Source organism: Delphinus delphis, chromosome X (assembly GCF_949987515.2).
Source record: "Delphinus delphis chromosome X, mDelDel1.2, whole genome shotgun sequence".
Taxonomy (NCBI): Eukaryota; Metazoa; Chordata; class Mammalia; order Artiodactyla; family Delphinidae; genus Delphinus; species Delphinus delphis.
The window spans coordinates 35,838,884-35,854,487 of NC_082704.1; the positions used below are offsets into that span (position 1 = coordinate 35,838,884).

At 41.9% G+C, this 15,604-nt stretch overlaps 1 protein-coding gene across 5 annotated transcripts in view; it reads right to left on the reverse strand.

Annotated features, from left to right (window-relative positions):
• Positions 1–6,630: 6,630 nt before the first annotated feature.
• MID2 (midline 2) overlaps positions 6,631–15,604 on the reverse strand; it is a 105,645-nt gene continuing 96,671 nt past the window's right edge. For all 5 annotated transcript variants that reach the window (XM_060003148.1, XM_060003153.1, XM_060003151.1 and 2 more), the window contains 3 exons: positions 10,892–11,053; positions 9,021–9,228; positions 6,631–8,414 (listed from right to left, as the gene is read on the reverse strand). In XM_060003148.1, coding sequence (XP_059859131.1) covers positions 8,012–8,414; positions 9,021–9,228; positions 10,892–11,053 — 773 coding nt within the window. In that variant the 3' untranslated portion in view covers positions 6,631–8,011. The remainder of the gene's footprint in view (positions 8,415–9,020; positions 9,229–10,891; positions 11,054–15,604) is intronic.

Consider the following 15,604-nt stretch of genomic DNA (forward strand, 5'->3'; position numbering starts at 1 on the left):
GGAAATCTGATAGCGGTCCTAAAGTGACAGTAATGTTATCCACCTTTCTGTTCTAGTCATAGGGTTCCTGATGATCTGCCCTCATGTCCCAGCATTCTTGGGGTAGGTATGCAGATTAGGCTCCTATCACTACATTCACTAAACTTGCATTTATGGAAATTAATACTGTTAGAGCGAGAAGGGACCTTAGAGATTACTCATACATTTCAATTCACAGTTGAAAAACTAAGAGCCAGAAATGGATAGCAAAGGACTTGGGCTTTGGGATTCTCTGGCCTTGGTACTGAATCTTTCAGGGCCTGAATTTGTTGTGTGTCCCATTATTCCTTTAATTCCTGCCCCACCCTATCCCAAGCCCCAAAGAGACTGAATAAAAGGACATAAATAGAAGGTCAGCAGAAAGGAGGGAGAAAGGAAGTTCCTCACCAGACCCTTACTTTACTTCCTTTTTTCCCCCTCCAGGGAAGGTACCTGGGCCTTCAGCTAACTGCTATAGAACAACAGCTCCACCACGGTACCCTGGAAGTTGCGTTATCCACATAAACCCCACAGGCAAAGGCTTGAACCACAGCTAATCTGAGTCTTGGCAAAATGCCTGTGACCCTCCCAGAGAACAGGAAGATAGGAGGCTTGCAAGAAGTTGCTTCACGGCCATCTTCCACTCACCTCTGTATCTCTCCTCTCCCCTGGGAAACTGTCAAGAGACAGTTTTGCATCGCCTCCCACCTGCTGAGATCTGATGAGATAAGAGTCTTCCTGACTCATCCCACTCAGAAGAGAGCTACAGACTATAAAGTCATTTAGTTGCAGTCTAGAATTGGCTTCGGAGCAACTGGATATCCCATAACTACCATTGCAGTCCTCTGGCCCCTTTTGTTTCAGTGTAATTCTTTTTTTTTTTTTTCCGGTACGCAGGCCTCTCACTGCTGCAGCCTCTTCCCTCGCGGAGCACCGGGTCTGGACGCGCAGGCCCAGCATCCATGGCTTACGGGCCCAGCGGCCATGGCTCACGGGCCCAGCTGCTCCGCAGCTTGTGGGATCCTCCCGGACCGGGGCACGAACCCGTGTCCCCTGCATCGGCAGGCAGACTCTCAACCACTGTGCCACCAGGGAAGCCCCAGTGTAATTCTTTTTGGTGCTTGGGATACGAACCACTAGGAGCAGGAAACTTTGACTACTTTTCCTTTCACTAATAAAATAAAAAACTGTTTGACTCTGAACGTCATTCATTGTATCTTTACCTGCTAAATGAGTTAGGCCTTGGACTTGCCTTGCCTTGTGTACTTGCTGCTTGCTGTGAATTTCACATTTCTGGTATATCACAGCACCCTCCCTTATCATTGAGGGAGTTGAGCTGAACAAAAAGATATGTACATCATAATGGCCTTTTCCTGCCACTGTACATCGGGAGAATCAGCTCAAATTCCATGTTTCTGGGACTTCCAATCTGGTGGGAGGAGTAGCAGATCCTCTTTGCCGTCTATGCACAAGTAGTGTGGGCATTTACATTCTGTTATTTGAAAGACCCCTCTTGGCCCAGAATATGTTCCCAACAGGCTTACCAGAACATTGTTGGCTGACCCTTTCCAAACCTGAAAATCTGAAGCTTGCCCCACCCCAGTCACCCCTAGGTTAGACAACAAAAGCATTGCCTCTGGAAGGTCCTTGTTAACATTTTCTTGTTTTCTGAGAAGGAAGGAAGAGGTAGAGTGAGGAGTTGATAGAGATGTGAATTTTTTTTTTTTTGGCTGTGTTGGGTCTTCGTTGCTGCACGTGGGCTTCTCATTGCGGTGGCTTCTCTTGTTGTGGAGCACGGGCTCTAGAGTGCAGGCTTGGTAGTTGTGGCGCACGGGCTTAGTTGCTCCACGGCACGTGGGATCTTCCCAGACCAGTGATCGAACCCGTGTCCCCTGCATTGGCAGGTGGATTCTTAACCACTGCACCACCATGGAAGCCCGAGATGTGAATTTTGCCCATGCCCTTCCATTTACACATTACTGATGGCTAATATATTAATTCTTCTAATTGTTCCCTTTGAAAGAGACTGGCCATAAAGAACAATAGCCTGTTAACCAAGAGGGAGTTGTGGGAATGCTGGACCAGAGATACATGCCTGAGAGGAATTATATGAGTGGTGGTGTGGAGTTCACCCAAGACAAACCTCACAATATATGAGGTGGCCCATTTGTCATTCTGCTTATCAGGTTCTTATTCTATTCAACCAGCACTTACCAAGTATCTCCTATGTACAAGGCTGGTAAGAGCTTCCACTCTCACCCCTGCGTCTCCAATAACAGCTTTGTTTTTCAGCTACTACTAGTAACTCTAATTCAGAGATTGAAAATTATTGGGGTAGAATTATTGAGTTGCATACCCCACCAGATTATAAAGTCAGGAATACTTTTTAATATGCCCCCGCAGATATGAGTAGAGTCCTTGGAACATAAATAAACGCCACGTGAATGACCAGGCCAGACCTATCACAACTGTAACTTGCATGTTATGCCCGACAGTTATAGGAAGATCACCTTGGTCCTAACCCTGACCCCTAGAAATTCACAGTGAGGGAGAGTCATTCTCATTAGCTATCATGCTATATACATTTCCAGTATCCATGTAACAACCTATCTGGCCTCCATTACTCCTCATCTTTGTAACACACCACCTCGCCCCTACCTACAGGCTCAGCTTCACTGAGACTCTAGGACCAACGCTATTTCTAGGAAGGGGAATATAAAGAGCTCCATGTCTGCTCTGGCCTGGCACATTAAGATGGAGCCAGCCTTTCCAAACATCACATCCCCCAAAATGTATAAACTCTTAGCTGTGGGTAATAGCCCCATATTCAGCTTCTGCATGGGCTGCTGTTCTCCAGATGGCCCACTAACCCCTGAAATTCCAAATTTTTGTCTTTTATATTTTAACCCTCTTGCCTTTGGGCTATAGTTCCTGGTCGCTTTGCTAGCTGCCACCCTTGACTGGCCTGCTTCGCTTCACATTGCATGCCCCCTTTAGTAACTCTGATTAAAGTATGTCCAAGCCCAGCTCGGGGGTGGGGGGGGTGGGGGTGGATCTCCTAACCCTCCCAGGCTCCTCCTACAGGCCAGATGTTTAACAGCAAGTCAGCTTACATCTGGCCCTATCCTGACTTTAACCACTAGGTTCCAGCACTGGGATTTTCTTTGTTCTTCCTTAATTCCCACCTTCTGGCCCAATCACTGAAACTGAATGTGCCGTGTTTCCTTGGGCCTTATACTTTCATTCTTTAGTCTTCCTGACTGTATCTTCCTCCTGAAACCAAAGTCTTCATGATTGGATCTCGATTTCCAGATGCTCCGGATCCTCCCTGCCCAAATCTCTACCCACTACATAATTAATTTCCCCTAAGTCATTTAGACAATTCCAGTAACCCATGACCTTTTTCCTTTTAATCTTCCCCCAATTCAAACTCCAGTGAGAGACAATCAAGAACTCATGAATACATATATATTTATTTAATTCATAATATAGCATTTTGAATGGGCTGGGATATTTTTTTTAGAGGGATGAGGCTGTGTAATCCACAGATGCTCAGATTTCTGTCACTAGGAGAGACACTATTGGTCCAGAGCTCCCAGTACAAACAAGCCTGGGATAAAATATTTGATAAAAAATAGTCCAATAATAGTCTAATAAATATTCTAGCTGAGAACAACAACATAGCATATGTCTGAAGCTGGCAGACCAGACTGTAAAAGGCAGTTTCACCTGACCTAATGGCGGTCAACCTGGCCAACCTGTAATACACAAAGTACAGCCCAATGGCTCTGAGGCTGCAGTTGGCTTCAGGAATTAAAATAAGTGTGGAAGTAGTTCTCATCTGTCAGCCTCACATTCTCCATTCTGTAGAAGAAAGGGTATCAAATATTTGCACTTATCAAAAAGTCCATCTGTGGATTGCTCCAACCAGGTAGTCATATATAAATATGTAAACCATGGAAGCTTAGAAAATTCACCTAGCGTATTTTAGCCGAAAAGAACATAGAAGTGATTTTGCTGCAATTTGAAATTCACTGCATCCAAAGTTTACACAATGGAATTGTATGATAAAAATACATACAGATGCAGTCACTCTTACTTACAAGTAGCCAGAACTCCAATGTGGCATTAAAATTTCTTTCATATTCTCAAAACATGTTTAACTTTATTGTTGATTATTTTTGTGCTTTCTTCAATAAGACGATATAAAAAGTGAAAATAAGCATAAATTGCAGACAGAAAGAATAATGTGCTGGCAGAAGGATTGTACGAGAACAGACTGAGGAGAGCAACAGTGAAAACTTATGGAGTCTCCTTCCTTGAAGATGTTAAATACAGGTCCTATTCCCTTTGTCCAACTGGGTTGAGCTAGAGGTAGTCAATGACTTCTCTTAAGGTACCTGGCATTGACAGTATTCTATGAAAGTCTTAAGTTTACTGAAGTATCTGGGACTCACCACACCCCCACTGAATACTTTGCCACCATGTTTTTTCTTGGAAAGCACTTTTAATTATTCGGCTCAGAAACTTCATTGCTTACCCCAAACCCAGTTTATTTTCCTACTTTATTCAGTAGACTTAGCTCTGAGTGATTTTGGGCTATGACCAAAACTGAAATCCACATTCAAAGTTTGAAAAGACTGAAAGGTTATGGAAAAGAATGGTGCCACATGCTCCAGACAATTCCCCAAGTCAACTTCCAAAAGAGCTTTTGAGGAAGACAATACTCATTTATATGTATGAGTCCTAGGACATTTGCAAAATAATATCAATACAGCCCAAATGGAGAAGAGGCCAAGCATTTCTGCCCAGAAAACAACAAACACCAATATGGATATCAGAGTACAACAGGGAAACTTTGATTATTCATTTGTTCACTCATACATTCATGCAATTAACATTAGCCAGGCAACTACTCTCTGTTCCACACCCTGTGTCAGGTGTTGAAAATACAACAACAAAACCAAAAGACACAGTCTTTGCCCTCAAGGTATTCACAGTCTAGTGGGGAAGACGATTCTTATATGTTAAACCTTTGTGTGCATCAGAATTACCTGGGGGAGCTTGTTAAAAATGTAAAATTCCACTTATGTGCCCAGACGTTTTAATTAAGATCGAGGGTGAGGTCTAGGAATCAATTGTTTTAACAAACACCAAAAATGATTCTAACAGGTGGTCTGAGGACCACACTTTGAAAAACACTGCTATACAATGTGATTATTGCTGAGAGGGGGTAGTGCTCAGGGTGCCATGGGAGCTGGAGAACATAATCCAGCCTAGGGGTTCAGGAGTTAATCTAGTCTAGTGGGGTAGAGGTGGGGAAAGCAAGTCCAGGCTAGAGTCAAAAGTAGGGTGGAGAAACTGAAGCTTTGTCTCAGGTCAGTAAAATCTAAAAGGCACAAAAATGAATGGCATGGGAGTCCCAAGGCCAAGGTAAAGAAAATCGGACTGGGGTGAAGGTGGAGTGTTCTGCACTTACAGCATTTTCACACTATTCCCTTAATTTAAGAAGAATTCCTACTGTTTACTCAGGGCATCAAAATTGTTACTAATGTCTCTATTCCAGGCCCAGAGAACAACTTGTGAAAATCGTTAAGTTTGCCTACAGTAATCAGTGTGAGGGGGAAGGTGGCAAAAGATGAAGCCGGGAAAGCAAATAGGGACTTGAAAAGCCAAAGTGGGTGAGTAACTGGGACTTTCTACTGAATGCTATGGGAGCCAGTGAAAGATTTTATGAAGGGGTTAAAATCATCTGTTTTGTTTAAGAATTTGGAGATAGGCTCTAGAGGAGAGACTTAGAGTAACTTAGAAATGAAAGACATCCATTTTAAAGCACTGCTACACTGTACTGGGCCTGGCGCTGAGCGGAGGAGATTAATATTTGTTGCATACTTAACTAAATGCCATGCTTAATAGTTAAGTATGCCATACTAATGCCATACTTAACTAAATGCCGGGTGTGTGCTAAGCAGTTTCAATGTGCTATCTTTTTTTCATCTTTGCAACAGCCTTGTGAGGTAGGTATTATTGTACAGAAGAGGAAACAGCGGCTCAGAGAAGTGAAGTACTTGCCCTGGGTCACACAGCTAGTAAATGGCAGAGGAAATAGATTATTTTAGTCTGAAGGCTATGATGAGCTTTCCATCACTGCAAGCTATTTCCCAGCGCTGCTGAATCTTACCGAGGTTGCTCATTTCCTGATTAGCAGTAAGTACGTAGGGTTTTTAAAACCAAAAAACCTTACTTTGCCACTAGATAGGTAAGTTTGAGCCTGCCATCTGTAGCTGCATCAGTCTTGCTTTCCATGTTAGGTGTACAAACAATACGAAACTGTTCCTTAGGGGATCTGTATAGATACTTTGTCTCTCCTACAGAATAATAAGCCATTTGACAGCAGGGGCTGTGGATTACCAATAGGTCAGCTTCAGCGTGGTACCTGGCATCTAATAGTTGGTTGAATGAATTAATGAATGAACGTCCACCAAAGGCTGTGGAAAGGAAGAGGGGGAGAAGTTTTGGCATTGTTTCAAGGCTCCGATCTGGGGACTTGTTACAACTAACACGTTGTTCAACAATATTTTCACAACTCCCAATTAGTAGACTCCTTAAAGCCGGCTCAGCTCCTGAAAGGAGAAAGCTCTGGTGCTGACACTCCCAATCCCAGCAGCGGAACTGACAGAAGCACAGACCATAAAGCTTGATTCCCTTCCACGATAGTGATTAAGGACTGGGTTGAAGCTTACATCTGCATTTGCCATGAAGGGTTGCCTAAGCAAATGAATAGTGTAAATAAGATTGCGGGAAGAATGATTATTTAACCTGTTTAAGAAAACAAACTATTCTCAGGCATTCTTAAGCACTTCAGAAGTGTTTTATCTGAAAATATAAGTACATTTATATGCAAATAGTTGTTGCATCTACAACACTCCATTCTTACTGAGTAAGTAAATAAAGAAGGTTCCTAAAGAACCTCCATTATGCAAGTCTTTTTTTAAGCCTAATTCTAGTAACTGTATGTACTTGAGAGTAAGAAAACTGTACTTCTTTGAAATATTCTGTGACAGAATTTTCAAGAATTCGGACAAACCTCCTCCATTAGGTAGCATCGATGAAACTGTGCTACATATAACAGATCTACCTGGATCAATTTCCTATCCAGCAATAGCATCTCTTGTGCAGTCTTGTCTCCCTATCTCTCCTGATCCAACCTAGAGCTCTTCCCACCATCTATGTCATTATTGCATGTGCATGTGTGTGTGTGACAGGAGGGAGGAAGGGAGGGATGAATGAAGGGGGGGAGAAATGTTGACTGATTTTGATGTTCCCTTTAGGGGACAAAAATGGATGGTATAATTTATTTTCCCTTCCAGTATATTTCTCACGCAAATGACTGAATTAAAAAGTTTATTATGTATATATAATTATAAAATGAATATATAATATATATTATTTATTCATTTTATATATATATTATATATACACAGACATGTTTTCTTCATAATAAATCATTGATTGTAGGTTTTCTCATAAAAAGCTACATATAATATGGGATCATTTGACACTTCAAAATTCTACTTGGCCTAATTGGCCAGTACTAGCAAGGCTGACACACCCCTGCTCTCCAGCTGGCTAGCCCCTTGTGCAGAGCATCTTTCTACATTATTTACCTAGAATGACCCTAATTCCTTCCAATATCATTTATACTCCTAAATCACTGGGAATTTTTAATTCTCCAATGACAAGAGAAGCATTCTTCAAATTTCTTCTCCAATGGCTTGAACCCAGACTACTCAGATAATTTGTTCTGAGAAACTCAATACATTAATTCAAATACAAGCTTTAATGCACAAAAATTAAATCTATAATATCTAGTTATTTTGGATGCTTCAAATGAACTTTATTTTTGTATCTTGTATATTGGACACTAACTGAGGTTTAGGAGGGGAAGAACTGCTGAACTGGAGAGCCAGTGAATTATACGCTCTCTTGAAACTTAATGGCAAGCTTTCATCCCAGAAACATAAGGGGATTCTTGAGGCCTGCAGTTGCATTCCTGCCGCTCGGGGTAATCAATAAAATCTGGGGCAGGCAAGCCAGACAGGATCATCAGGGATTTGTTCCAGATTGTGAATGTTGGACAAACTGGAAGAATGAAGGTCACATCAAAAGTATGAAGATGGAGAGAGTTAGCTGGGTCATAGAAAGACAGCATGTTGTTGTCATAATCCAGAAGGACACCCAGACGCTTCAACTGTGGTGGCACATCCACCAGCATTTCCTTGTTGTTATGTCTGACTACAAAGTTACTATTGCATCGAGAGAAGACCCATGACGAGGCGTTCTTGCCAATCCATTCATTCTTGGGAGCTGATTTGTAGGCAATGCCAATTGCATACCTGTGAGACAGTAGAAAGGAGAGAGAAATAAACATTTATTAATGATCTGAGTTATGCTAGACACCGTACAGAATATCTAAGAAATAGAATACATGTTTCTTCTTTAAATAGTTTACATTTAGATCCATAATACTGACAGCACTAGAGTTTTTTTTGTTTTTTTTGTTTGTTTGTTTTTTTGCGGTACGCGGGCCTCTCACTGTTGTGGCCTCTCCCGTCGCGGAGCACAGGCTCCGGACGCGCAGGCTCAGCGGCCATGGCTCACGGGCCCAGCCGCTCCGTAGCATGTGGGATCTTCCCGGACCGGGGCATGAACCCGTGTCCCCTGCATCGGCAGGCAGACTCTCAACCACTGCGCCACCAGGGAAGCCCATCACTAGAGCCTTAAAAATAGTTAGCAATTAGAGTGCTGTAATTTTCAACTCCTAGCTCAGTATATTTTCCCTAATTTTATTTTTTAAAAACTGGCAAATTTTTCTAGCAGTGGTTTCCATCACATGCCTTTTAACCTTGACTTACTGGTATTACGTTTGTGCTATAGAACTGAATCTCCCAGGGACCTAACAACAGGGGAGAGAGGAGAAAAGAAAAGTGGGATCCACTTACCATGTTGAGGAACCCATGACCACCTCCCAGTAGTGGCAGCCACTGTCAATGAATATATTTCCTGCTGCCCCATAGCATCCTGTGCCACTAAACCTCTCTGGGGTATGGCTCTTCTTCAGAGAGCTTTCATCCTTCTCCATCTGCAGTCCATCATTGGAGATCTTCAACTTCTTGTGAGTCATTTTGGGATCCAGTTTAAAGGGTTGGCCTGAAAAAAGTAGAAAAAAGAAAATGCATGAGGAAGTATTTAAGAATTCTATCTTTGTCCTCCAGGACCATCACTATCAGAGGAGCCTCGACAAGATAATCATTCTTGAGTCAGTGAAAGTTGACTGGTGTTTGGATTATATTAAGGAAACAGGCCAGAAGCCACTGTTTTCAATAAGATAAAAATAAGCTGTGCCCCCTTCACAGACTATCAAGTTAAAAGGGGGCTCTTGGGCTTCCCTGGTGGCGCAGTGGTTGAGAGTCTGCCTGCCGATGCAGGGGACACGGGTTCGTGCCCCGGTCCGGGAAGATCCCACATGCCGCGGAGCGGCTGGGCCCGTGAGCCATGGCCGCTGAGCCTACGTGTCCGGAGCCTGTGCTCCGCAACGGGAGAGGCCACAACAGTGAGAGGCCCGCGTACCGCAAAAAAAAAAAAAAAAAAAAGGGGGGGTGCTCTCAGGGTCTCATGTCCTCAAATAAGTTTTGCACTTTGCTTTATTTCAGTGGGTGGTTTGGGCTTTGAGCAGATTTTAGGGGAAGGAGTATTTGAGGTGAGACAAAGTGAGGGAATAGACGAGATAACTGCTGCTTGGTGGCAGAACAAATAAACCTGAGAGTAACTCAACTATGGGACAAATTGTTTGCCCTCTAACTACTGGGATGTAAATAACATATAATTAGGTAACTTTGTTAGAGTGACTTTTGCATCAGCAATAATTAGAAAAAATATTTGTTGTGCAGGATCATTCACAACAAATTATTCCTTACAGTCCTAGACAGGACCAGTTAGTTACTAGAAGCCAACAGCTGGGTATGGCAATACCAACGCGTCTGGCAGACACTGTTGGCGAACGTAACACCCACCCCCTACTTTTTCTCTCTTACCCACTTTTACTATAGAGGTCAGAAAAGCTAAACACTCAAGCTCCTAGCCTCCCTCGCTGCTAGGGTTGACTAAGAAGATGGAAGCAGAAGTCAGAGAGGATGGAGGAAACTTCTAGGAAAGTGTCTGCTTTCTTGATGAAAGGGACAGCCATCACGTGTACCAACACTTTCCCCCTTCTTTCTATCTTGAAAGGAAATATGACGTCTAGAGGTTGCAGTGGTCATGTTGTGACCATGTGGCAAGAAGCCAACACACAAAAGGAGAAGGTGCCTGGGTCTCTTACGACATCACAGAACTGCTGCACCATCCCTGAACCGCCTAAACTTCGAGCTTCTTGCTATGCGAAAGAGAGAGAAAAACACTTTGTTTAAGCTGCTAAAAAATACTATTTGTTAAGCTAAATTAGTTGGATTTTTCTGTCACTTTTAGTCAAAAGCATTCCTAGCAGGTATGGCTTCTCAGCAGGAGGATTTTACCAGATTATCACAAACAGTACTCTTTTACTCAATTGTCCCCAAAGCATGGAGGCAGAGTGCAGAGAAAAACTCTTCACTAACATCCTCCCAAGCCACCAGCTGTTTTATGTGTATCTCTGTGTCCACATACCTCCCAAGGACACAAACAACCCCCCTGCCCAAAGCACAGACTCCAAAAGTACAGCTCCTCTACCCAGTGCCACTGCCCTCTTACACTGCTGTGGGTGCCAGTGTCAGGCTAAGTGTACTTGCTGGCACTGAGGGCAAAACTGCTCTCTCCTTTTGGAATCACCACAACGTACTGTTTGTTTTGAGTCGGGTAGGCTCACTGTTCCGGCTGCCTGCTTGGTTTATGGCTTTAACAATGAAGATGTAGCGTGTCCCACTCTGAAGTCCGTGAACTGTGTAATGGTTCTGTTTGATGTTGGGCACAATCATCCAGCTATCCACGGAATTATACAGGCCTGTAACGTGGGGAAAGGAAGGATGTTAAGGTCATAGAGGTAGGATGATGAGAAGCACACTGAAAATTCATCATAAGCCCCCCCAAAAGTGAATTTCATTTTGTTTTCTTTTGAATCGTGGAAGACATAGTGAGATGAACCTCCTCTGCTTCTTTTCTCCCACGGAGCTAAGCTTACGCCAGGCTCCTTGCTTCTGGTAACTGAATGTAACCACTAGTGAAAGTTAGGTTACTCCAATTTGCTGCCAAATAATACAGGAAAACGTCTATACAAAATCACAGAATCATCTCTTTTATGGAGTCTCTAGGTCTTTGCCCCAAAGGTCCAATCCTCTGAGATCTGAGTCTGACCTTGAATGGGTGGAGCAGAGCACAGTAACATGGAATCTCAGAGCCAAAATGACAACTAGGCACTATATTTCCCTCATTTTACAAATAGGAAACTAAGACAGAGAGAAGAAAAGTGACTTGCCCAAGGCCACAGATAGCTGGGGATGGTGCTGAGAGTAGAACTCTGGTCTCTTTAATCCTAGTCCAGGGTTCTCTCCACTACATCGCAATTCATGGAGCAAACAGTAATGTTCCTTAGTCTCTGCAAGGTAGCGAAGCTTTCAGGGCTTATGATTCAACTCTCCCACACCATCCTCACCCTTACTTCCAATCTTGGTGGACTCCAAGGTGTCATAGGGAAGCCAAGGAGATGACATAACAGTCAAAGCAGAATATCATCTCCTCACTTGACACTACCCAGTTTTACCCCTTCCTGGTTCTGATTCCAATACTCATTTGAGGTTGGGTGGTCCAGGAACACATTGTTGTCTGGAATCTCCTTCCCTCCCAAGTAGGGAAAGGGATCAGAGATCTAGGTTTCTGCTTTTGAAACTCTTTAGACCATAAACATTGACTTAAACAGAGAAAATGTACATAATTAAAAACATGTATTTGGCTAACTTTTAGTAAAAGAGGGATCAACATTCTAGCCTGTGAATTTAGGCTTATCTCTTCTGTTATCTGCTTTTCAGTCAGGTTACCACTTTTTAACCATAATTCTACCGGAGGATAGAAAAGAAAGGGCAGGGAAAATGAGTGGTGAATTTAGTCATTTCTATGCAGCTCTAGCAAAGGACTTAGTGAGGTTAAAAACTGGAAATAATAGTAAGTGATTTGAAAGAGATATGATCAGAAGGGTTTTATAATTAATTTGGGGAGCAGTAGAAGAAGTCTAAATTAAAACTAGAAAAAAGAAGCATAATGGGGTGCAAACAGATATGCTATAGAAAGAAGAATAATCGGTGGCGATGTTCAGTGATTCGCATGAAAAGACACAAGGATAAGGGCAAGGAAAAATGTTTGAGGGCTTGGCTGCCTATGTATCAATGCACAGTATGAATCATAAACTGCACATTAAATTTGACTACTAAGAGGGAAATATATGATCTTCCAGATATACTGCTAACAATACAAAACCAAAACTAACTTCATAATGAAGTACTATGCAGCTATAAAAAAGAAGGTGGAAGATCTCTATGAACTGATAACGGAGTGATTTCCAAGATATACTGTTAATTTAAAAAAGAAAATTGCAAAAGAGTTTATGTAGTATGCTACCTTTTTTTTTTGCGAGAAAGAAAGGCAAATAAGAAAACATACATATATTTGCTTAGATTTACAAAACAATAATAGCAACAAGAAGGAAAAACCAGAAAATAATGAAGCTGGTTGCCTACAGGGGATGGAGGTGGGGGAAGAAAATGAAAAGGATACAGGAGAGAATGACACTTCTCTGAGTACACCTTTTTTGTATAGTTTTCCCTTTTGGAAACATGGTTGTTTTACAAGTTCAAAAAATTTAAATGCTGTCAATATGAATGGGAAGAGTGGGGTCTAAAACTGAAGGCAAACTGAAAAAAATGAAGCCACCTGCATTTCAAATGTAAACAATCACAGCAAAGGGCAAGAGGAGAACTGTAAGCAAATCCTCACTATTGTTTGTGTTTGCAGTGGGATGGGCAACGCCATTCTGAAACTATTTCAGATGTGTTATTGAGCAAATGAGTATCCGTGTCGATGTTGCTGGGACCAGGCTTCTCATTGTGGAAGTAGGAACACACAAATATGAAATGGGGGAAGGTAAGAAAGAACCTGTGGGGATGGACTGGAATTGGAGATATTGGTATAAACTCATGATTTCTAAAATATGTATTTGCATGTGTATGTGCATACATATTGCACATATGTTAAGTATGTGTGTACATATATTATGTGTGAATATGTATATGTACATGGGTGTATGTGCGTACTTCTAGTACCCAGATTTTGGTCTATAATAACATTCTCCTACTAAAAGGGACCAGCGTTCCTTGGAAAAATGGCTGACTTCAGGGCTGGGGCAGGATATGGTCAAAATGAGCGTACAACCTTTTGTTATGCTGAAAAGTAAGGAAGCACTGGAGAAAATGATGGAAGACTATAAGGACCCAGGAGTCAGCTTAAAAGGCTCCCACTGGCTAAATTTGGGCAATCTGAGCACCAAAATAAATAAGGGCAGTAAAGAATTATAAACCATCGAAAAAAGAGAATTCATAAGTCCATACTGAGAAGTAAAAAAAATAAATAAACAAATGAAGGATGAGTCTCTTGCTTACAGTAGAATGCAGAGTGGCAACCTGTAAATGTGGAAGTGGATGCTCAGTTGGAAAATCATTATTTTGCCATCATCAGAGTAAAGATTGGATCAGGTGAGAATTATTGATTGATGCTAAAACAGGGATGGGGTGGGATGGGTTTGATGAGGAAGCGGGATATTTTCATGGTCTTAAAGTATCATGGCACAGATTGCTTATTAGTTGCAAAAGGAAAAACAGTAACTATGCAAAGAAGAAATCAGGCAACACCTTTGATCAAGTGATCAAAATGAGCATCACCAATGAAGGGCAAGTACACATCGTGTGTCTCCAGTTGTGATGTCCCAAGGAGAACACGTCTCTTATGTAGCCTTCCAGCCATAAATGTGTAATCTGAATATAATCGTGAGGAAACATCAGACAAACTCAAAATAAGGAACAGCATAATAAACAAATTAAAAGGGCACTTTAAAAAATATCAATGTATGGGCTTCCCTGGTGGCGCAGTAGTTGAGAGTCTGCCTGCCGATGCAGGGGACACGGGTTCGTGCCCCGGTCCGGGAGGATCCCACATGCCACGGAGCGGCTGGGCCCGTGAGCCATGGTCGCTGAGCCTGCGCGTCCGGAGCCTGTACTGCGCAACGGGAGAGGCCGCGGCAGTGAGAGGCCCGCATACCACACACACACACACACACACACACACACACACACACACACACACACACTATATATATATCAATGTCATTAAAGACAAAGAAAGGCTGAGAAAATGTTCCAGATTAAAGGATGCTAGAAATATGACAATTAAGTCCAATGCCTGATCCTAGACTATATAGGACAACATTGGGTCCTTAATATGTCATAAAGTATATTATTGGGTCAACCGTCAAGATTGGAATATGAATGGTGGATTAGTTAAAAGTACTGCATCAACGTCATACCTCTTAAAGTTGATAACTGTACCGTGGATACATAAGAGAATTTCTGTATTCTTAGGAAACACACACTGAAGGATTTAGGGGTGAAAGGCCATGATGTATGCCAGTTACTCTCAAATGGTTCAGAAAAAATGGACAGAAACAGAGAATGTTAGCAAATGATAAAGGAAATGGGATAAAACATTAACAATAGGTGAATCTGGGTAAAGAGTATATGGGCATGCTTTGTGCTGGTCTTGCAAGTTTTCTGTAATTTTGAAATCATTTCTAAATTTTAAAAAGGTAAATATATGATCCTCTGGGTATCACTGAGACTTAATGAGATGGGATTTATCATTGAATTATGGTAATGGAAGTATAAACCGTGTTCAAAATGGAAAGACCACAATATGGAAATTCATGAACCTGAGTGTAAATGTGTGTGGAGAGCATTTGCATGAGAATGAAAATGAGGGGAAATAGAAGTTACATCTTTGTGGCAGTATGTTACAAACTGCCTGGCCAGGGAGAGGTTATAGCCAGTGCTTTCATAATACAAAACGCAAAGCTGAAACAGAGGAAAGATATACAGTAATGGGGAAGACCATTATCTAAACATCTGTTGGAATTCTCATTCGGCTAACAGCATCATCTGGAACATTATTGGCTTGTGACAATTTCAAATCTTACATAAAGTGGGGAGAAAGTTTAAAATAAAGGAGGAAAGTTGAAAAAATAAGGAGAAGTACTTCTCCAGACAAAATTCTAACCAGCAAGGAAGAAATTTCTGGTTAAAGAAAATGTGGAGTTTGACTATTTTAAGATTCTTCATGTAAGTGGTATCATGTAGTATTTGTCCTTCTGTGTCTGGTTTATTTCACTTAGCATAATGCCCTCCAGGTTCATCCATGTTATTGCATGTGGCAGGATTTCCTTCTTTTTAAAGGCTTAATAATATTCCATTTTATGTATATACCACATTTTCTTTATCCATTTCTTTATCCATGTCAT